This window comes from Haliotis asinina, chromosome 4 (genome assembly GCF_037392515.1).
Source record: "Haliotis asinina isolate JCU_RB_2024 chromosome 4, JCU_Hal_asi_v2, whole genome shotgun sequence".
Classification (NCBI taxonomy): Eukaryota; Metazoa; Mollusca; class Gastropoda; order Lepetellida; family Haliotidae; genus Haliotis; species Haliotis asinina.
The window spans coordinates 3,726,001-3,748,877 of record NC_090283.1 but is presented as its reverse complement, the minus strand read 5'-3'; the positions used below and the strand labels follow the sequence as shown (position 1 = coordinate 3,748,877).

The window sequence follows — 22,877 nt, the reverse complement described above, 5'->3', positions numbered from 1 at the left end:
GTACAATCTGTCATTTATAGTAATAAATCTATATGAACATGCTGAGACGTTATCTGTGATTGTTATTGTTCTATGTTAGCCTTGGTGTAGTGCCAACAAAATATGACTTGAGTAAGTTCACTTCAATATGGAGGTGGTTTGTCATATAAGAACTCAGAACAAGTTGCTTGGTGTCAGCGAGGCTTGAGGCACATAATGTTAAGTTACACTGATGAGATAATGTTTAATTACATCACTCTTCATTGTTGCATTTCCGCTTCTTTCGCATGTTACTTGTCGAACAGTCTTTACAGAACCATTTCCCTTTCGGCTTACGCACAAGACCAACACACTTGAAGTGAAACCACCTCACGGTACATTCTTTCCCATCACAGCCAACATATTTCCTTCCATCTTCTGGCTTCTGGCATATACAAAACAGTTCATTATCAACATTTTCTGGAGCAACCCTGTCACTGGTGTTCAAGAAGTGCCGTGCAACAATCTCTGGTAGAATTATGGATGTGAAAAACTGCATTGCATGTTCAGCTACAGGTTTCCAGAAAGCCAGACAAGGTGTAATTCTTTCCACAAACACATCATTGTTTGTCCAAACAACAAAGTCACAGTAATCATAATTAGTTACAAATAGCTGTGTTTGCACCTGGTAATAGTACTGACTGTCCCTTTTTAGTTGCAGTGACCCATTAACTTCCTCTAAATAAACAATCCTATTGTCAACAAAGTCATCTTTTGCACAGAATGGACACTTAATCTCAAGACTGCCCCCTCCACAACAACCACAGTCAACAATCCCATCAGGAGTTGCACCAAGATGTGGATACTCACAGCTGAGGAATAAGCCACATTCCTCAACACTGAAGTTATGGTGACGCTCAGAAGACAATTTCTCATAGGTGTCCCTAGCTGTTACTTCATGGCTGCATCCCCATCTCGTAGCTGGATTAGAAAACTTGACCTCAGTTGGGTAACAGATGTGGCGAATCAAACTCCTCGAGGGGTCGGATAGTGATGTACGATTGACACTCTTCATCTTTGATGCAGTTATACGGCCAGCCCTGAACTGAAACCAAACTGGGGAAGATGCTTGGGTTCTTGTTGCAGCTTCAACTGCCAAAACTTTATCTGATGTGATTTTTAAACGACTTAAGATATTGTGACAGTGTTGTAATACATCATTGTATGGGATGCCAACCATAGTTTCATCAAAAAGCTCTGTGATCACTTGAGGAAACTGTGGTTGTAATGGAAAAGGTACATACTGATCACTGTAATTACTGTGAACTGCAAGACAAGATGGTCTATCTGCACTGATAGCGTGAAGGAAGCTTTGAAAATTTGCGGTCGATGCAGATTTTAATTCCTTGATTTGTTCAGCATTTGATAAAGTCGAACATGTTGTGGAAGATTCTATTGATAGGTCAAGTTTCTTCTTTAAAGTCTTTGATGAGGTGAAATCAATGTCTTTTAGACATGCATAGTTAATCTTGTTAAGAGAAGCTGGGAGTTTCCAGTATGCAGGCTGCTGCGTCACAGTGGCAGTTTCTCTCAACCTAACAACAGCTTCAACAGCAAACATCATACTTGCCACATGTGAGCATGATTCACCCAAACCTGCCATACAGTTACAATGAGCCGATAAAACTTTGCCAGCATCATCAGTGATAAACCAGGGCTGTAACGGAGCTTCATTTAAGCGCTGTGAATGCATAACCTGTGAAAAAAACAGTACAGGATTTAATTTTTGCTCAGACATTATTTCATATGGTATTTAGACTTGATTGAAATGTTTGAATTTCACCAAAGGCATTTCATTGCATAATGCTGAAGGCAATTAGCATGTACAGATATTTATCAACAGGCTGAAGACATCTTGGATTTCATTTCAACATAATTTTACTGTTATTAAATCAGTGAAACCATAATTAAAACATTGCTGTACTTAGTATAAACAGAATCTATCTATTTTGATTATCATTGCATATATGCCAAACACACAGTTCTTGATTTGGGTAAACTGTATGACGCGATGTGTATACGATCGCATAGCGGCTCTCGGCACGGTAAACTGTTGTTTACGTTTACTTACCTTTGACATGACGACGTGAATGGCCTTTCCATCTTGGACGGATAAATGCACATAGGAGACAATGTCTCGTACCCAACCACACACAAATCTGTCATATGCTTCCAGACTCCTGTAGTTTCTCATGTCGGATAAACTATAAAAAGGACTTGGGCTGAACACCAGATAGTTGACGATGTCGACGTAGCTTGTTGCCGGCAAATACTTGTGGTCGTCACTCCATTCCGATCTGGGAATCCTGTACGGATCTTCGTTGTCTATCACAACAGTCTTCTCGAGATATCGTGCGCGAGATACTTTATCGAGTAGGTTTGCATAATTCTCCATGGCAGATGGTTAGATGACAGGCAGAGGCAGATAGACGTGTGAGTAGACGACAGTTGCTAGTGACGCTATGGTTGCTGGGGACGCGAATGACAACCAACATGGCGGCGCGTATGGAATCACGGGATAACTCTGAAAACCCTCTATAATGACAAACATTATAAACTTAAATTTATAAACAGTGAACAAGTGTCACACGCCACAAATAACAACTTCAGACAAAGTCAGTGTAATATATTCAGTCAGACACTGGGGCCAGCAGGTTGGGGACTTCTGTCTGACCATTGGCAAATAGTGATAGTCGCTAGTCGCACTGTGTATACATGGTATCAGGTTGCCGCATCTGTCAGAAATTTGTGTACTGTCTAAACACATTCCCGGTGTCATTTACCGGAAAACTGTATGGCTTTTAGAAACTACCCCTTCACAATTTCTAGTCTGTACAATGGGTTTGTTGATACATATCTCTTATATTAATTATTTATAATCTGATATCTTCGATCATACTTATAATTTAGATATCAACGATGTGAATGTAATGTAATGTAATGTAATGTAATGTAATATGCTCATTCAAACCCTCATGTTTGTCTCCACAGCCACGAGCAGGGACACAGGGAAGTCTGGGTCCCCCTGGGTGGAGACAATGTCACGTGTGTTGTTAGTGGACAGACAACACACAGGACTGTCAGTTAACATTCTAATCACGTAGATGACTAATGTGTGAAAAACATCAACTAGTTCTTGTCATCCCCCCATGTTGCTGTCAGCCATAGGGCATGTATAAGTATAGATTATGTATCAAGAGTTTTGTATCATCAGTGTAAGATGTGAACAATGTAGCTGTAAGATAAAGATGTCCGACCTGTGTACAGAGTTTACTTTGTGTTACAGCGACAGACGCCCAGACAGACGCCGACCTCCATTACGCCTGCTGGGCGGGGAAACTGGAGGAGGTGAAGCGGATCCTGGACACAGGTCGGGCTGACGTCAACAGTAGACGTGGAGTCGGGAGGACGCCGGTGATGACGGCAGCACGATGGGGACGCAGAGATGTGGTGGAGCTGCTTGTGAGTCAAGGTGCTGATGCGTCACTGGTGGACGATGTCGGTAACAACATCCTCCACTGGGCCTGTGAGGGAGGAGACAGGGAGACGGTGGAGTTTGTGCTGTCTCTGGACGCGGTGGACGTCAACGCCAGGAACAACAACGGGCGGACAGCCGCCGACTTGGCGAGAGGCTTGGGACATCGTCAACTGTCGGATCTCCTGGTGTCACGTGGTACACAGTGAAGTGACGGTAGTGTTGATGTAGACAATGCTGGAGGACATGTCGTTACTGACGCTGTCGTGGTTTGTGCCGTTCACGTCGTCGCGTTGTTTATAATTCTTTATCAATGTGAGAATATTTGTTGTGTTTGAGGAGAAATAAAATTTGTTGAAAATATTTTCAGACATTTTGTTGTTTATGGAACTTTACAGAATCAGGTAAGGACATTGTTGACTGTAAATGTTGGTGACATGTCGTTGGTATATGAACCCTGCATCTCGTGATGTAGTTCTGTTTTAATCATGTGTCATAATTTCCTCATTAATCGTGAAACACACAACAACAAAATGTTTGTTTACATCTCGCTGCACTCTGTGACCTCAGCCTGAGCCGAGGTTCGCCAGATGGCGCGGCGCCAAATGTAAAGTGACGTCACACTGCTGATGACGTCACGGTGTTATGGTCTAGACACCGACGTGGCCAGATGTTGTCTGTGCCTTGTGTTTCAGTGCTGCACACTGCTGGCTTGATGGCAGGGTTACGGTAGCACCTCTACAGACCAACAGGTGGATCATGTGGATTTAGACAATGCGGCTAACAAGCAACCACACAATCACCCCTTCCGGCCACTGAAACTCGGGTGACAATGAAATGTGCACCCAAACCCTAACCCACACCAACACCCATTCCAACCCCAAACTCTTTCTCAAAATGCTGTATCTGACCCTGGGAATGGCAGATTATCTTTCCCGAGTTACATTACAATTAAATATTAAAATTCTTTCGCGACGTGGAATGACAGATTATCGCCAAGTCTCGAAATTACGTAATTAATATAACGAGGGAAAGACAATCTGCCATTCCTCGTCATGTGTTGGGTATTGTTTTATTACCCACATCAGTTTTCGATCTGAAAAACGATAAAATGGAAACAGCAGTTTCTCTGAGGCAACCCGCCATATCTACGCGCGTGATGCAGCTTCAATTCCAAGAATTTCATCGCATTACCGTTATATTATACAAGTACTTTATCACGCGACACTAAATAAGGTGTTTTTCTCAACTAACGTAACTCTTCGTTAAATAGTACACATGTATTTTCTTTACTGTACATTTCTGTATTTCTTATTTTTAACTGCAAAAAAAACCATAGTTTATCAAATATTTGTGTGAATAATTGATTTAGAGGCGAGACGTGACACATGTGACAGTCACAGGCACAGCAGGGATGAGAAGCCTCAGAACTTGCATGTCATCGTGTTCAGTCCTCACTTCAAATACACTGAACAATATTACAATTCCTCCCAATATGCTGCCATCAGTCTTCAATGTCTGTCACTTTTATCGCAGATAGGGATTATGCCATGTTTCGGCATCTTCGACAACACAACTGTAGACGTATTGTATCAAATCTTGCAACATTATATACATTTCTTTCTCTACAACTTTTATTTCCCGATGTTTACATGGAATAATGATGTATTTATCATTCTACATCGTCTGTGACGTCATTTGTGTCTACGTCCGATAAGCACAGGCGCAGCTGCATACCTGAGAGCGAGGACATCGACCAAGTCAGTGAGTCTGGGCCCTTATTCTCGAAACGTTCCCTAAGAATTCTTAACTTTAATCGTAGTCTATGTGTTAAGAATGGGCATAAGAAATTCGTAGGGTTACAAACGTTTCGAGAATAGCTAGTCTGGCCGCCCGATCCCTTTTAGTCGCCGTTTACGGCAAGCGTAGTGGCCTGTCATGGCAAGCATGGGTTGCTGAAGGCCTATCGTAAGCCGGATCTTCACGGGTCGTTTTGCAAATGAACTGTGTTAGTGTTCTTGAAAATTTACGAAACTCCTAAAATCTGTGTTTTCGGATCTGAAGAAAAACGGTCATGTTTCTCATTCCCTTATCGATGATTCCATTTTGTTTGGAGAAAATGATGATTGAGAGGAAAGTGTAAACAAACGGTTGCCACGACGGATAGTTTGGGTTTTGGTGTTCAACCACACAAGTCTGTTTTAAAACCTACACAGGAAATTGTATTCTTGGGTTTTCTTCTCAATTCAGTTCATTTGACTGTGATACTTGCACCTCAAAAGCCAACAATTGAAACTTTCCTTTCAGGAACTTAGAGTTACCTCCCTTCAAGCATGCCTGTTGCAAAAGTGATTTCTCACTTTGTAGCCCGTGTCCCTGGTGTTATCACAGGCAGAAACTGGAAATGCTGAGGCACTCCACAGAGTTAGTTGGAATTTTGGAAAGACGATGTTTTGTCTGAAGTTGTTAAACAAGATTTGTTGGTGTTCAAAACTTCGAAGCGGGCTTTGAATAAGCATGGACTCGTGGAATATTCCCCAGAATGTGTGAAAGACTACATCAGTCCTAGAGTTGACTTATTTTCCTTAAGGTTAAACTATCAAGTGAAACCACAGATATATTTTTGACAGACCCAAGCTAGGGCTGTTAACTGTTCCACTATTTCATGGAAAGAATATATCTTCTATGCTCTAACCGATGTAAGCATAATACCCCTGGTTATGCAGAAGATAGAAGGGTAGGGGTCGATGGGTCATTCATAGCCCCTTACTGGACAACACAGACCTGGCCCGTTCCACCAAACGGTCGTAGCGCTGAGATGATCGTAACTCCCGTATGCCGCATTAAGAATTAAATGTTTCTCGGGCACATTTTTTTTTCAAAAGTGACGAGGGCGGTAGGGTCTTTTTTTATTGTTGATGGAAAAAAAGTTTTTCTCTCAGAAATAAAGCTTGTGAAGGTTAGCCCATGTTAATGAGTTGTAGATTCAGTGACATTCGTTCTTGTAGTGGACAAAAGGATGATCGTGACGCTTCCAAGTCAAAATTATTCTTTCAGTCAAAAAGTCTACAGTCGTAGAGCTTCGATCCCTTCATGGACGGGGCTCTGGTGGCCACGCTTAATGAGGATACTGTTCCTACCTTGTGCTGTAATGTAAGGGGCAGAGAACTCTAGTGCTACCCAGTCAGCCACAAGAAGTTCATCCTTGGTACAAAACTAGTGTTTGTTGTGTGAGGATGGTAGCGGGATAAGTGTGTTTGTCACTGCATGTTATACTTTGAGAACTATCAGGGAAATAGAGATGGTTTTGAACGGAGCAAGATGGACATCGACTTTTGTTGGGATTAGGCAACAGATAGCTTGCTTTGTTAATATCACGGGATCAGGTCTTGAGATTTCCCAAAGACAAATAGTGTTGACAACGGCGCTTAGTATTTAACCGGTTTAATGCCTGTGAGATACGATCATAACATTAGAATATGTTGCACTTCCGTCATGGTCGGATGGTGACATGAAAGAGTCACATGTCACAGGCATGGAACGCTCGTGAAAATATGAATAGATGCAATTGCAATTCATTCTTTGTTCATGGTAGGTACATGTGTAGAAAATAGTATCACGAGTTTGTAGGAGATGACGTCATGGCAAATGTATGTCGGCTCCATGTTTGTATGTACGCTGTGTATATACTTTTGGACATCGTTGAATGCCTGGGTGAAGGATAACGACAGCCCCTAGATGTACTTCCATACCAACGTTCCCCGTACCGTAGATTAGTGTACAAATGTTAGAGGAAATAGACAACCTCCGGTTTCCATGGTTCTCGTGATAGGAATCAGATGGATATGAAGATCAGTCTACACCTATGTTGTAACATTGTCATCTGACGTGGGTCTGTGGTAGTGTTACTGTCAAGAATATACACCGGATTTCATGATCTGAGAAACCAGAAACATCTCTCTCTCTCTCTCTCTGTCTCTCTCTCTCTCTCTCCATAAACATTAAAAATATATTCAAATTGAGAGGTTGCATGTATGTTCTTTTCAAAACCTTCAGAAATAATTTATTAATAATCTCAATCGACGAGAATCACATGTTCCGCAAGAACAGAAATCGTCACCTGAAAACCAAAGTGTTCTAAGTCCATTTTTGACAAAATTAGAGTTAGTATGCTAGGGGTAGGTTTTAGAGGTAGGTTTGCATAATCTAGTACTCTAGCAACGTTTTACAGCGCTTTATTGGTTTGAAAGGGCTTCTTCAAACGCAAATTCTCTTCTGTCTCCATGAAAAACCACATGCTGTTAGTTGTTCTAAGCTGTTTTGAAGTGATTTTCATCTTTGAATGGAACGTTTAACTCTGTTTGTATTTCTGCTATATTTCATTAAATATTGTACTTATGAAAGTGAAAACAGGTATAAACGACAAAAGCCCAACCTGGAAAGAAGGAAGTAACAGTCAATATCCAAATAATCATGATTTAAGCTGTTATGTCGACACTTAGAACACTTGGAGAGAAGAAAATCATCGGGCAAGTGTTCTATCTCCAAATTAAAACATTTTTCAAGAATTTCTTATTTATTTTAACACACTGAGCTCATTTGGCTATTTTCTGATACTGTTAAGTGCATGTGAAAAATTCCAAAATGAATGAATAGTTTAGACGATATCATTCTCGTAAAGTTGAAGATCGGTTTTTGTGATTTAGGACAATCTGGTTTTCAAGCGACGAAATTCTGCAACCTTGAGACACAAAGAATTAAGAACACTAGCTTATTACCATCTTATAATACTATACACAATTATACCACTCTACGTCATTTATTAAATATAAAAATATGGCAGCAGGAAGACAATTATTACCTCACTGTCACAGGGTTAGAACTAAACCTAAAATGGCCACTAGCCCTCCGGGCTAGTAACCTTCAACTGTCACTAGCCCGGACACAAAACAAGTAGTCCAGAGGAATGAAAGTTATTCACTGAATTGTTAATATCGTGGCACTGTCTACAATTCATCTGACACAGAAGATTGCTTCCCTAGTGACATGGCTGCTGAAAGAAGGCCATGGGCTCTTGCTTCCTTCTTTCTGAGTTCATCAACATCAGGAGCGCCTGAAGTCGTTTTTTGATTTCTTAATCTACCGAAAATAGCAGGTCCTCAGACAAAGGAGGCAGAATGCACATCAGAATGATAGCAATAATTTTGGGAACCAACCTGAATGTCAGAATGTCTGACAACACTTATGGCATTTCAGATGGTCATACATTATTGACAGAATTCGAATTATAAACTTGTATTTGCAGTGTTATTTTAATTTGAAAGACACGATTATCGAACTCATGGATCGGCAACGTGTCCACATCAAAGTTGTCCAAAAAACCCACAAAAACAAAAAACAAATGAAAACGAACAAAACGATGAAGCAACACTGTTTGGCGGAAATAAATAAGCAAACTAGATAAACAAGCAAATAAAATAAACAACAGTACTCATGAAAGTTGTCAAACGTACCATGCCGTACCATGTTTTCGGGATATTTCTTTTCCCTGTAATTTCTTGCGTACAGTGACAGTGCCATATATTTCTTTCGTGCAGCAGAATTCACACCAGGCATGTGACCTCTGGGTTCATTTAAAATGCTACTGCGATGATACTATACCACACAGACATGACACGTTTCATTGTCCCTGCCATGGCGGACCATGCAGACAAGTAGAATGAATGTGCAAATTAGTGAATAACTTACCTGTAAATATGTTTATTTTTACAAATTTTACAAACAAAAAAAATAATAAAATAATCAAAAACAAAATTACCAGTTTGCTTGGCTTCTAATTAAAATGATACGTTGTATTTGTTGATTCCCGTGGAGAAGAATACATCACATGCGCTTCCATTCAAGGGTGTGACCCTGCGCAATAACGAGTAACCCGAAAATATGGTACGTCACTTCGAGCGCTAGAGCTTGCGGACAAGACACGAAACGTATGTTGTATTGGAAACCAGCGGACGACATGATATTCTAATAATAAATTTATAAAAGGCAAGGTGATATTTATCTACAGAATTACAGTTTGGATAATCTACTGATACGCAGTAATATTCATGATCATCTTTAGCGCTATTACCCCGAGAACAAGTTACACCATGGTATATCAAGTTGCTGTTTAATACTTTTTACGCAATTGCGTAAATATTTAGTGAAAGCCATGTGACATCTCGAACTTCACGCTCACAATGTCTGATGCTAAAATGTGTGCACGAAGCATTTTTATTGCAGGTAACTTAAAATTGTGCACGATGCATCCATTAAGTTCCATAATTTACATATAGGCGGCAAGGTTTTGAGTAAAACGTTCTATCTGGCATGAGTTTACCTAAAACTTGCGTCTATATCTACAAGCTTTAGGTCACGTGCATGATTTGGACCAATCACGATCTTTATAGCAGACAGTCGGAAATGCTTCATTAGAAACCAATAATGATCCAATTATTTATACTCCATCTGGGCCAGTAGTAAAGAACTGAGCATGTGGAAATGTATAACTGAATTTGCCAGATGTTGAGGGGCGTGTGCGAGGCTGCGATTTGTCAGATATTTATTCTCTATCAGGGCCAGTTGTGAAGAACTGAAGAAATGGAAAGGGATAACTAAAATTGTAAGCCGTGTAACTCTTTCCAACCTATACCGTGAGGCAAAGCGAAGGAGCCAATAACATGATTGGAAAGAAGTGACACGATGTATATGTTAACTTTTGAGTTTTGCAACCATAGAGATTCATTAGTCTGGTGATTTGAGTAGAAAATGCATGATCTCAATTCCAGTACCTGATGAATTATAGTAACCACTGAAAAAACCCAAGTAGTCCGCCGGACTAGTGCATTTATATTTCCATTCGCCCGTCAAAACATTTATTCGCCACGGGCGTGCGGGCGAGCGTACAGATCGAACCCCTGCGTCAACATATGTTTGGCTTCAAGCATTGATGTCAGATCACGAACCTGTGTTGAACTCTTCAACATGACATGTTAAGCCCCGGGGTCATCTACTATATCGCTTTTAAAAACTATTCTTGAATAGAACCTATGTTCTATACAATGAACATATTGATTTATGTATTATATCTTTGTAATGTGACATCCTCGAAGATAAATGTAATTAAGATACCAACGTTGGTAAGGTAAGATATTGAAACACAAAAGAAACGTCACCTTTCAAACCCAAATGCAAAATGTTGTTCTTACAAAGTAGTGTTGTAAATCCCATCTCGCTGGCTGAGGTCGAAGCAGCTATTGCACGTGCGAAACGAGGAAAGGCATTTGGCCCGGACTCTATACCTGAAGAACTGACATTCTTTATAGACTGTTTTCATATTGTTATAATAACAGTACTTGTCCAGATGTTTGGCGTTCAAGCATTATTAACCCAGTGCGTAAACCTGATTGTGACCCCAGAGACCCTTTAAGTTATAGAGATATATCTTTCATTTCTATACCATGTAAACTTTACTGTGATATTTTAAACATTCGTTTAAGTAAATGGTTGGAATATAATGATGTTTTAGCAGACGAACAAAACAGTTTCCGATCTAAACGTGGTACCACTGAATATATCTGTCGTCTACACTCCGTGATTAGCAACAGAAAGTCAACACGCCAGTCTACTTTTGTTTGTTTTATTGATATACCAAAAGCTCTTGATTCTGTAAACCGTGATTGCCTGTGGTATAAGCTTAGATAAATTGGGATTCAGGGTAGAGTTCTCACCATTATTCAAGCAATGTATGCTAATACTTGGTCTTGTGTCCGTGTCAACAACTTTCTTACAAACCCATTTCCAGTCACTTATGTTGTTATGTTGCCCATGCTGTTTTCACTGTATATTAATGACTTAGTGGATGAAATTAACAGTTTGTCATGTGGTGTTAAGACTGATGACCTAATGCTTGGTGTGTTACTGTACACTGATGACATAGCTCTCCTTGCACCTGACAAACTTTGTTTACAGCGACTGCTAGATATGCTGTTATTAATTAAGTAATAATTATTATTGGGTCACAACGTTTAGTGTTTTGAATAATAATTATGATGGGTCACATTTCGCATAAAAGACGGTCAACACTTTTAGGATCCTGGCAGGAGGTTTTCCGGAAATTATCTGCCCTTGGCCTTCTATTTCTGACTTCCTGGAGATTATTTGAGGGCATTTCACGTGAGTGGCGATGGTCGTATTTGCTCGAACTTTCGGGAAATGATTAAATATACATTTATAAAGGCTAGTTGTCCTGTTGTGAGGGACACATTCACATAACTGGAGTATACACCATCATCAATGGCTGCCAACGCTTCATCTTCATAACCGCTGTCAGACCGGTGGCTGTGTTACGTTCTGCATCAGTGCATGACTGTTTCTCTCTCGCACTAAAAATTAAAACTTTGGTGAGTTTGCTTTATTATATTTTGTGACCCATTGCCTTAGATTTTGTCTCACTTGCATTGTATTTGAAATCGATATTATGAAATTGACTTGTGACTTTGTATAACTTGCTCTATTTGCCTTAATACAAACTCTGAATGTTTTAGACTTGTCTTTGTTCTGTTTTGCTGGTTCACAAGGGAGTTTCTTACATCGTTTGTCATGGCAAATTCGTAACCGTAACAACGTCGACTGGAACTACACCTAAAGAACTTGCTAAGTCTGCTAGCCTTGCCTTGGACGTGATAATTTGTAAACTTAAAGCCGTTGGTGGGATGGCCTATGATGTTTTTAACATCTTTTTCGATAATTTAGTCCAACCTATTTTATGGTTCAGTCATTTGGGCCACCCGGCAATTTAGCTGTATAAATGCCGTTAGAAACCGTGTCTGTGGGTTCGTGTTTTAGGGGTAACGGGTAAGACTCCAAATGTTGCAGTCAGGGGTAACTGGGCTGGTTTTCTGCCTTTACCAAACGTAAGATTGAAATTGTGAGATTTTGGCATAAGTTGCATTCCAACTGTCACAGTATAATACCCACTGCCATTAACAAATGGTCCACTAAATTCAGAAAATGATGGTATAATAAAGTATTGTCGCTACTTAGTTCTTTACAGCATCCTACCAAGGATATAAACAACATGTCTCAGTCAGACCTGGAGTCTGCGCAGGAATGACCCTTAGCGTTAAGCTATAGGGAATGACTCTCGGAGCTGTGGAATGACCGGGTACAAATTAATGGTAACAAATTACGCACATTCAGCCTAATTATGCAATATCTTTTTACAGAGACTTACGTCAACTCTATTCTAGACAGATCACAACGTAGTATATTTGCAAAATTTCGTTGTGGTACATTACCTTTACAGGTCGAACTAGGCAGGTTTAAACAATCTGTAACATCAATAAAGTCGAGGACGAAGTTCATTTCTTGGCTCGCTGTAGTTTTTATTGATGTGATTTATGGGATGCTGTCTCAGCAGTATATCCGACCTTCACCCAGTATACCCCTGGTGACCAGGTCACTCTCATTATGCAACATAGCCAGTTTATTAAACAAATAGCCGCTTTACTACTACACATGTTTAGGCGTCGTCGGTTCACGAGTTAGCTCACCTCTTCACAATTTTCCTTCAGTTTTCGCTCTCTTAACGCTCTCGTAACTTAGTAATCTTATTAAACAACACTATTCTAATGCTACACTGTTAGAACAACTTTAGTTGTTGGTCATTTATTTTCTTATTTTTAACTCTTCCTTTTTAAAGGAATCTAGTGTCTCATAGGCCGTGTTGGCCGGATGTTGTGCTTTAGTTTATGCCAATGCTATATGATGCTTTCTACGATGTACAACTTGTGACACTTTAATAAAAAATCTTCTTCTTCAATATTCTTTAGTTAGCATGTTTTTCTTTCAATCCAAACATATATTACAAACAGCAATATGTTTTCTTAAGAAAAACTTCCGGCCAAGCATGCATATGATGGCTACCCTACGTGTAGTCTGGCCAATTTGCAATCCTCCCAAGACATGATTCTTCTCATCTCTCGTAAGCCGAGGCACGGTGGTTGAGTCAAAACAACAAATGATTCCAGACGAGCTTGGGACTCGTCATCATGGGTATAGTTGTCACGATATCCACATGCATATTCATTTTCACGAATATCATAACGAACTGTTTACAACTTTTGCCTTTTTCCGTGAGTTTGGTCGGTATGCTTTATCATCAGAAAACACACTGATGTTGTAAAAGATGCTAACCATTGGGTACAATCTATTATACAAACGCCGCTTTGTAAGAAAAAAATCTTGTATTTGTTTTTTAAAGGCAACGTTTCTTTCACATATACACAAACTCACAAAGTCATGTTTACAGATACATGATAGAAAATTCAAATAAAAGGTTTTATTTATGATATCTCCCTTTTCTCAATTCAAACATGATCAAAGTAAAAAACTAAATCAACCAATTCAATCACATAATTCAATCACATAATTCAGTCTAATATGCAGTGACACAATAATGGGGTCAGAGGATGTGGTCATGTAGGCAGAGTTAATTCACAACAAATGTATCGAAAATTTAATATCATGGAAAAATACGTCCCAGGCCCGATGTTCGATGAACGAATACTGGACGGTATCACAGACTTGTTGAGCCTGAATAGTGAAGCCTCTTCTGTGCCTAAAGTGTCCATCGTTCAGGTCATGTAGGTCCAGTATTGACATGTTAATTCCCACTTGCTCTCCATTTGTAAGAGCTCACACCGAGAAAACACGTCCCTGTTAGATGCGGGTTCGTTTATTGTCGAGCTAATTAACATAAGAGTCGTGAGTTTAGTTTTACGCCGCATCAGCAATTTTTCCAGCTATATGTCAGCAAGCCTGACCACCCGATCCTATTAGTCGCCTCTTACGACAAACGTAGTCGCCTTTTATGGCACGCACATGTTGTTGTTGGGGTGGTTGCATATTCTACCCCGGACCTTTCACTGGTCGATAAGCATAAGAAAAGTACCCTGTAAACATTTCATCATAAATATTAATCACAGTATTTTGTATCACAGTGGTATCATTAGCGCGTATATTATGAGAACAGAAACGCAACTGAAAAAACATGTAACGCATGATCACATTAAACAATAAATACATTAGTAACGAACAGGTCTCCCTTCCAATTATTTCCCAGCAAGGGATTCAGCAACTGCCTTGCCCCTCCATGTAATTCATGATCCTGTTTTTGCAGCGGACATTTGTTTGGATGGTCAGCACTGTACAAACTGTTCCACTTCAACAAACTACTGCTTCACAGATTGCCAGCCTGGGTATTACGACCTCCAATGCAAGTCACGTTGCAGTAAGAACTATAAAAATAGGGAATGTAGTCAAGATCTGAATGGCGTTCCAACATGCTCTCAAGGTTGTGTTCCTGGTTTCTACGGTACCCAGTGCAACATCCCATGCCCAAGTCCAACAGGAAACTGTACGAAATGTCCTCAAGGATGTGATGGGCAATTCTGTCATCTCAACTCATCTTGTGTTTCTGGGTGCCCGGATTTATACTATGGGTCCAACTGCAAGATGTGTCCACACAGATGTCGGTCTTGCAACGGTATAACAGGCACTTGTGATAAGTGTTATGATCCTTATTCAGGCCAGAATTGTCAATTTTCCTGTGAAAACTGTTCAACAATTAACTGTGTACAGACGTGCTCCCCTGGATTATATGGACATACATGCACCAAGAAATGCAGCAAGAACTGCTACGATTACCCGGCTATTAATAACAGTTTTACAAATACCAGTTCCAACTCCTGCATTTCTGGATGTCAAAGACAGAGCGGTGCGTGTATCAACGGGTGTGTTGATGATTGGACTGGGCCTAACTGTTCCTCTAAAGTCAAGTGCTTACCGAATTGTATCGGTTGCAGTGAAACTGGTGTTTGTGTTGAGGGATGTTTACGTGGTTACTATGGAGATGATTGCAAGCCTTGTTCTGAAAACTGTTTCAATCACACATGTCACCCGAAGAACGGTTCCTGTGACACTGGATGTGTTCTGGGTTACCATGGACAGTTCTGTCAAGAGTCTTGCACTGACTGTCCGGGAGGCGACTGTCATCAAAGTACTGGGACTTGTGAAGGTTTGAACATATCTGGTCACAATTTAGTCACATTGTTCACAGATACACACATACACACACACACACACACACACACACACACACACACACACACACACACACACACACACACACAATCTTACACAAGAGCAAAACACTTTATTCGCCTGTCGTTGAAACTCCTCTTCACTAATACAACACAAACACAAACATTCTCCTCCCTCTCTCTTTATCTCTCTATCTCTGACACACACACACACACACACACACACACACACACACACACACACACACACACACACACACACACACACACACACATACATACATACATACATACATACATGGACGGGTGGTTGAATGGGCCCGGTTCAACCAATCGGCTGGTCACGCCAAGCCCTGAGCATCACTATATGTAATGGTGCACAAAATGTTGACAATTGTACTGTGTGTATTATCAGGTCTTGGTCGATTTTTGAGTCTTGTGAATTTCAATTTTACAAATTTATGTTTTTGCCTAGAGTCGTATGCCCAGAAGGCGGTGGCTCATGGGCCAATCTGGTAGTTTAATTATTTATAATTCTTCTACTGGAGTATATCATCCGGGTATCCTTGGTGCTGTAAGCTGGAGGCCCGCTTGCTTTAGCATTGTCCTTGTGATACTCCGTGGTTGGTGGGGAGCTGATGAAAATGTATACATTAAACATGGCTTATGAAACCCCAACTAAGAAAACCAAACGTCCTCTTGAAACTGATCCTATTGATAATGACCTGCGACCGACCAAATCAATTGATTTTTGGCCACGTTTTTTAGTGATTGAAACTATTGACAAGACACCTTTAAAACTGAACCCTTTCGCCATATCTAAAGGTATTCAGGGTATTGCCGGAGAAGTAAAGAACATCAGAAAGTTACGGTCGGGTGCGCTGCTGGTCAAATGCGATAAAAGACAGCAGTCAGCCAACCTTATGAGCACTGAATCGTTCGTCGGTGTTCCAGTTACTGTCACTGCCCACAAGACCTTAAATACAAGCACAGGCATCGTCAGAGACCGCGATCGACTATTTGCTGAAATGTCAGAACTTGATATTGGGTACGAGATGAAAGATCAAGGTGTGCTCTACGTCAAACGTTTTTCAACCCGTAGAAACAATGAAACTGTTCCAACCAACACGTATCTGTTCTCCTTGTCATCTCCGACAGCTCCAAAATCATTGAAGGCTGGTTACTGCAACATCAAGGTTGACGTGTACATTCCGAACCCGCTGAGATGTTTTAAATGCCAGAAGTACGGCCATGGTGTAAATACTTGTACATTGTCCTTTGTGTGTGCTCACTGTGGTGAGAAGACACATACAACGGAAGATTGTACAAGTACTTTTAAAAAATGCACCAACTGTTCAGGAAACCATTCATCTTTTTCGAAAGAGTGTCCGATTTGGAAAGAACACATGGCAATTAACAAGATCAAATTTACCCAAATATCAGTTTTCTGATGCCAAAAAACTTCTAAAGAGATCTGAACTTCCAGACAGTTATGCTGCTATAACCAAAACATCATCTGAACCAAGCCATAAAATATCTACTTCTTCCACAAGCTGTCAAACAAATTTGACTTGGGTCAAATTTGATTCTCCCCAGATTTTCTATCCTACTACATCATCTCAAACTACGGAATCACTTCCTAGTAAGTCACAAAAGCAGTCAGAGTCATCTTCTGATCCTAAGCCACCCTCTCAGTCGCGTTCACAATCTCAATCGTCATCTGATACGCAGTCAGTTAGTACAAGCAAAACAAAACGGAAGCATGAGGCATCAAAAAAACTTAGTGGAAGAGCCCTGAAAGGGTCGGAAAATAAAATTCAGCTACACAACAAATATGGATCTTTGGAGGACATGGACGTGTCTCAAAACGTCCATTCTAGGGCACATAGCTTGTCGCCCTCGAAAAAGTGCGGGGTAGATCCCCAATAAATCCCCCCAAAAATAGTTTATTCCAATAATGTTGTACAGTGGAACTGCAGAGGATTGAGGACTAATTTACATGAATTACAGCTATTAGTCCAAGATATTACACCTTCAGCGATATGTCTCCAGGAGACATATTTAAAACAAACAGATACATTTGACCTTCGTCATTTTAATGCATATCATTGTTTTTCACCTCTGGGTGATAGGGCCGCTGGCGGATCATCCATTCTAGTCAGACAAAACGTTATTCAAAGCCCTGTTTCACTTAATACTAACATGCAGGCTGTTGCAGTGAGAATTACTGTACATGTAGCATTTACTCTATGCTCTCTGTATATTTCACCGTCTTCGATGTTTGCCAAAACTGATCTTCAAGCTCTATATGATCAGCTCCAGAAGCCCTGTATTATAATGGGAGACTTAAATGGGCACAACCCACTCTGGGGTAGTGTAAATGTAAACACTAAAGGTGAATTGTTGGAGGACTTTTGTTCTGATAATGATTTGTGTATTTATAATGATGGTTCCAGCACATATTTACACCCTGGTACAGGGACTTATTCTGCTCTCGACTTGTCACTTACAAATTCGGAACTACTAAATGAATTCGAATGGTCAGTCAACGATGACCTCTGTGGAAGTGACCATTTTCCTACTATATTGAAAGCTGTAACTCCACCTGATGTTGCTCCATCATCAAGACGGAATTTTAAAAAGGCTAACTGGGCATTATATGAAAGACTGTGTGCTGAAAAACTTAAACACGAACGTTTTATTGACGTTCCTGATGCTATTAAATGTTTTTCTGAGGAACTGAATTCCATAGCTGATGAGTGTATAGCAAAGTCCTCTGCAGTTCCACATATTCGAAAACCATGGTTCAGCCATGAATGCAAACAAGCTCGGAAGGCAAGGAAAAAGGCAAAACATTATTTCCGTCGCCATCCTATGGTGCATAATTTAAATAAATTTAAAATTTTAAATGCTAAAGCGCGGCGTACTTTTAAACAGAATAAACGCCAATCTTGGCAAAATTATGTATCCAAAATAAATTCTCGGACACCCATGTCCAAGGTATGGAACATGGTCCAGAAAATTAAAGCTAAGGGTACTAAATCTACAGTCCATCATCTTAAACATGGAGATCAGTTACTTACAGATAAATCAGATATTGCGAATAAACTGGGTGAAACCCTCGCTAAACACTCTTCCTCTTCTAATTATGTACCTAAATTCCGGCAGTATCAAAAACAACAAGAAAAGAAAACTATTAATTTCAATTCTGATAATGGGGAAGATTATAATGAAACAGTTTCTATTCATGAACTCCATACTGCTCTTGATCAAGCTCATGACACTGCTACAGGAGCTGATAACATACATTATCAACTCCTCAAGCATTTACCAGAATCCTGTTTAGAGACGCTCTTATCAATATTTGATGATATTTGGACATCCGGGAAATTTCCTTCTTCATGGCGTGATGCTATAGTGGTACCAATACCTAAACCTGGACGTGATCATACGGATCCATCCAGTTATCGTCCGATTTCATTAACTAGCTGTGTTTGCAAGACCATGGAACGCATGATAAATAATCGACTTGTTTGGTACTTGGAAACAAATAACATTATCACAGATATACAATGTGGTTTCTGTAAAAACAGAAGTACTGTCGATCACTTAGTGCGTTTAGAATCATTTGTGAAAAACGCGCTAATTAATAAGCAACATGCTGTGTCTATCTTTTTTGATCTTGAGAAGGCATATGACACAACCTGGAAGTATGGCATTCTGAGAGATTTACATGATTTCGGTTTGCGTGGTCGTTTGCCTCAATTCATAGGCAAATTTTTAAATAACAGACAATTTCAAGTCCGCGTGGATTCTACCCTGTCTGATCATTACAATCAGGATCAGGGTGTTCCACAAGGCAGTATTTTGTCAGTCACACTTTTTAGTATAAAGATAAACAGTTTATCTAAAGTTTTAAGCGGTTCCATTGATGGATCTTTATTTGTGGATGATTTTAATATTTCTTGTCGTGGTAAAAATATGCATACCATAGAGCGGCAGTTGCAGCTGTGTTTAAACAAAATCAATAAATGGTGTCTTGAAAACGGCTTTAAATTTTCTAAATCGAAAACTAATTGCATACATTTTGTCGTAAGTACAAACCTCATAAAGACCCTGAACTATCTCTAGATGGCACTCCCATTAAAGTTGTCAAGGAAGCCAAGTTCTTGAGATTAATTTTTGACTCACATCTTACGTTACTGCCTCATATTAAATCTCTGAAAACTAAATGCCTGAAAGCACTTGATTTGTTGAAAGTGGTATCAAATTCTAAATGGGGAGGTGATCAAGCTACCCTCCTCCATCTATACCGATCACTTGTCCGTTCTAAACTTGATTATGGATCCATCGTATATGGTGGAGCCTGCAACAGCAACTTAAAATTATTAGATTCTGTTCATCATCAAGGTCTAAGACTTTGTCTTGGGTCCTTTAGAACCTCTCCTGTTGACAGTCTATATGTTGAAGCCGATGAACCATCTCTTACATAACGTCGTATAAATTATCTTTACAATATATCACAAAGCTATACTCTAACGAATCTAACCCTGCATATAACTGTGTTTTCAATCCTCTCTACGAGGACTTGTACAACAAAAAGTCTTCTCTTGTTCCACCTCTCGGACACAGAATTAAACCCTTTCTTTCTTCGGCCGGCATTGAGCTGGAAAACATAGCTCCTTCCCGTCTTCTTTCTACTCCTCCTTGGCAATTGGTTAGGTCACAAGTCGACCTAACATTAACTACATTTAAAAAGTCAGAAACTAATGCATTACAATGCAAACAAGAATATAATCAGTTGAAACATAAATATAGCAATTATAAATCCTTATTTTCAGATGGGTCTAAGGATGGTGGCGCAGTGGCTTCTGCCACTGTCATTGGATCCAGAACAATATCTTCTAGACTACCAGATAATAGTTCTATTTTTACAGCAGAAACTAACGCCATATTAACAGCTCTTAAATATATCCAAAGACATCCTAAGCATAAACAGTACATAGTCTATTCAGACTCTCTTTCTTGCCTTCAGGCTATTAAAAACCTAGCATGTAAACATCCACTTTTAATAGAAATTATTGAACTTTATAACTATCTTGCGACTGGCCAATACGACATCGTCTTCTGTTGGTTACCCAGTCACGTAGGTATTTCTGGGAATGTGATGGCCGATCTTGCTGCAAAAGCAGTACTCAACATATCTGTGACACCACTTCTTATTCCATATTCAGATTACAAAGCTTGCATTAGAACATATATCCGTGATCTGATGCGGAAGTGGGACACCCAAGTAGGTATCAATAAATTACATGAAATAAAACCGTATATTGGTTACACCTACTTGGGTTGTCAGTCCAGATTTGAAGAGGTCATCATGCGACGATGTCGTATTGGCCACACAAGATATACACATGAATATTTGCTTAAAGGTGAGGATCCTCCGTTTTGTATCCCTTGTGATGGAAGAATCACAGTCAAGCATATCCTGCTTGACTGTGTTGAGTATTCCATCACAAGGGATCAGTATTTTAATTCACGAACTCTGAAGGATCTTTTTAATAACACAAGCTCTAATTTAATCATTGCATTTTTAAAAGAATTAGATTTATTGACAGAATTGTAAATAGATAAATATTTTATTATTTGAAGTTTAAATTGGTAACTGTGCTTCTTAGTGGCTGTATCCTTAAAGGAGGGTTGAAGTACTCTAAAACTATTGTCCTCCTGAGAGGGTACGTAAGTCCACAGACATTCAAAGTAAATTCAAACTTTCCACGTTTTTAATCGTAGCATAAGTGTCTTTTTATTTGCATGGCTAGATGTTCCCAAATTGCTGACGACTGTGGGGATGATGTAAATCCAAATAGGGTCCATGCAGGTAGCAAAGGTAATGTAAGTCCCCATGGTCCCTAGCATGGTGATCTACCTTCAGTTGTTGGCAATCTATAGCCCATTTATATCTTGTATTGTCCTCTGTAGATAAATTGTTTTAGGTATAGTTAGTAGTTTTATATTCTCATCTGTGATATTCTAGTTGTTTTACTGTCCTTCGTTGACAGGTTTTATAATACACATATATTTCCTTTCAGTATTGAATGTTCTCGTCACGATATGGCTGAGATATTGCCGATGTGACGTAAAATTTTAACTCACTCACTCACATACATACATACATACATACATACATGCATGCATACATACATACATACTTACATGCATGCCTGCGTGCGTGCGTGCGTGCGTACATACATACATACATACATACATACATACATACATACATACATACATACATACGTACGTACGCGAATACCGTGAGTGATGAGAATACTGAGCGTACAGTTGTAGATATATAACATATTGTTTCCGAAATAATAACTAAAATAACTCAAAACGGATCTTCTTCTACATGTTTCACTAATGTATCTTCAGGGAGAGGTGATTTCAGTTAACCCCCTGGATGCCACAGGGACATATATGTCCTTCCTCTACATACATCACTTGGAAGTCCAATAAAATTCTAAATGTACCACGCATATATAATTATTTCACAGTTTTTGAATTCTGCGGAAAATTCCCTGTTTCTAGATACCATCCACTATTATCTCAGACCAAGCTAAAGTGCTTAAAATCGCCTTTCAAAATAGGCTTCATAGTAAATGTCGCCATTTTGCAAACTGTACAAAATCGAGATTCACAGCGTTATTTGATGTATGTTTTGAAATGTGAAAATCGGATAATTACTGGGAGTAATGAATTTCAAAAATAGCATATTAATGATCACTGATATCAAGTTTTCATGTAACCAGGAATGATAATTCTGAAACGTCACCCATGTACCCAGAATCGGTTGGGATGTTTTCGAAAATACACTTACACGAACGCCGAAGTGCGCTTTCCGCCATATTGGATAGTGTTTACAAAATCACGTTTCGAGAAGGCCGGTATTGAGAAGCCCATTACATCATGTATACTTCATAGTTAGCTACGACAAATGCATCATTGAACTCCCAATGCATCTTAGAATCAAATTACAAATGGTCTTTGTCACCAATACCAACTGTCTAGACAAAACGAAACAATATATACTTTGTATGAAAACGAACGCTGTGCTCGAAAGAAAGCGCTTGACTGAAATGTAAACAAAGAAAAATTCCAATTTTACACTGCCTAGCATTTTCGGAAATTTTCCAACATCCAGCCCTCTAATCATTGCTTACAAAGGCTCAATACGCTTA

The 22,877-nt window shown here is 39.6% G+C and overlaps 2 protein-coding genes across 2 annotated transcripts; one reads left to right on the top strand and one right to left on the bottom strand.

The window, feature by feature from the left end:
- Positions 1 to 232: 232 nt before the first annotated feature.
- LOC137281204 (uncharacterized) lies at positions 233 to 2,413 on the bottom strand. The gene is made up of 2 exons (XM_067812326.1): positions 2,090 to 2,413; positions 233 to 1,714 (listed from the first exon to the last, which is right to left on the bottom strand). The coding sequence occupies exons 1-2, from the start codon at positions 2,411 to 2,413 to the stop codon at positions 233 to 235; spliced, it is 1,806 nt and encodes a 601-aa protein (XP_067668427.1).
- Positions 2,414 to 2,511: 98 nt separating this feature from the next.
- LOC137282166 (cyclin-dependent kinase 4 inhibitor C-like) lies at positions 2,512 to 3,702 on the top strand. Its single transcript, XM_067813894.1, has 2 exons — positions 2,512 to 2,521; positions 3,305 to 3,702. The coding sequence occupies exons 1-2, from the start codon at positions 2,512 to 2,514 to the stop codon at positions 3,700 to 3,702; spliced, it is 408 nt and encodes a 135-aa protein (XP_067669995.1).
- Positions 3,703 to 22,877: the final 19,175 nt, after the last annotated feature.

Coding starts and splice junctions, on each gene's coding strand:
- LOC137281204 (XM_067812326.1), bottom strand. CDS start 2,413: ATGGAGAATTATGCAAACCTACTCGATAAAGTATCTCGCGCACGATAT. Junction 1,715..2,089: donor TTCACGTCGTCATGTCAAAG/GTAAGTAAACGT, acceptor TTTTTTTCACAG/GTTATGCATTCACAGCGCTT.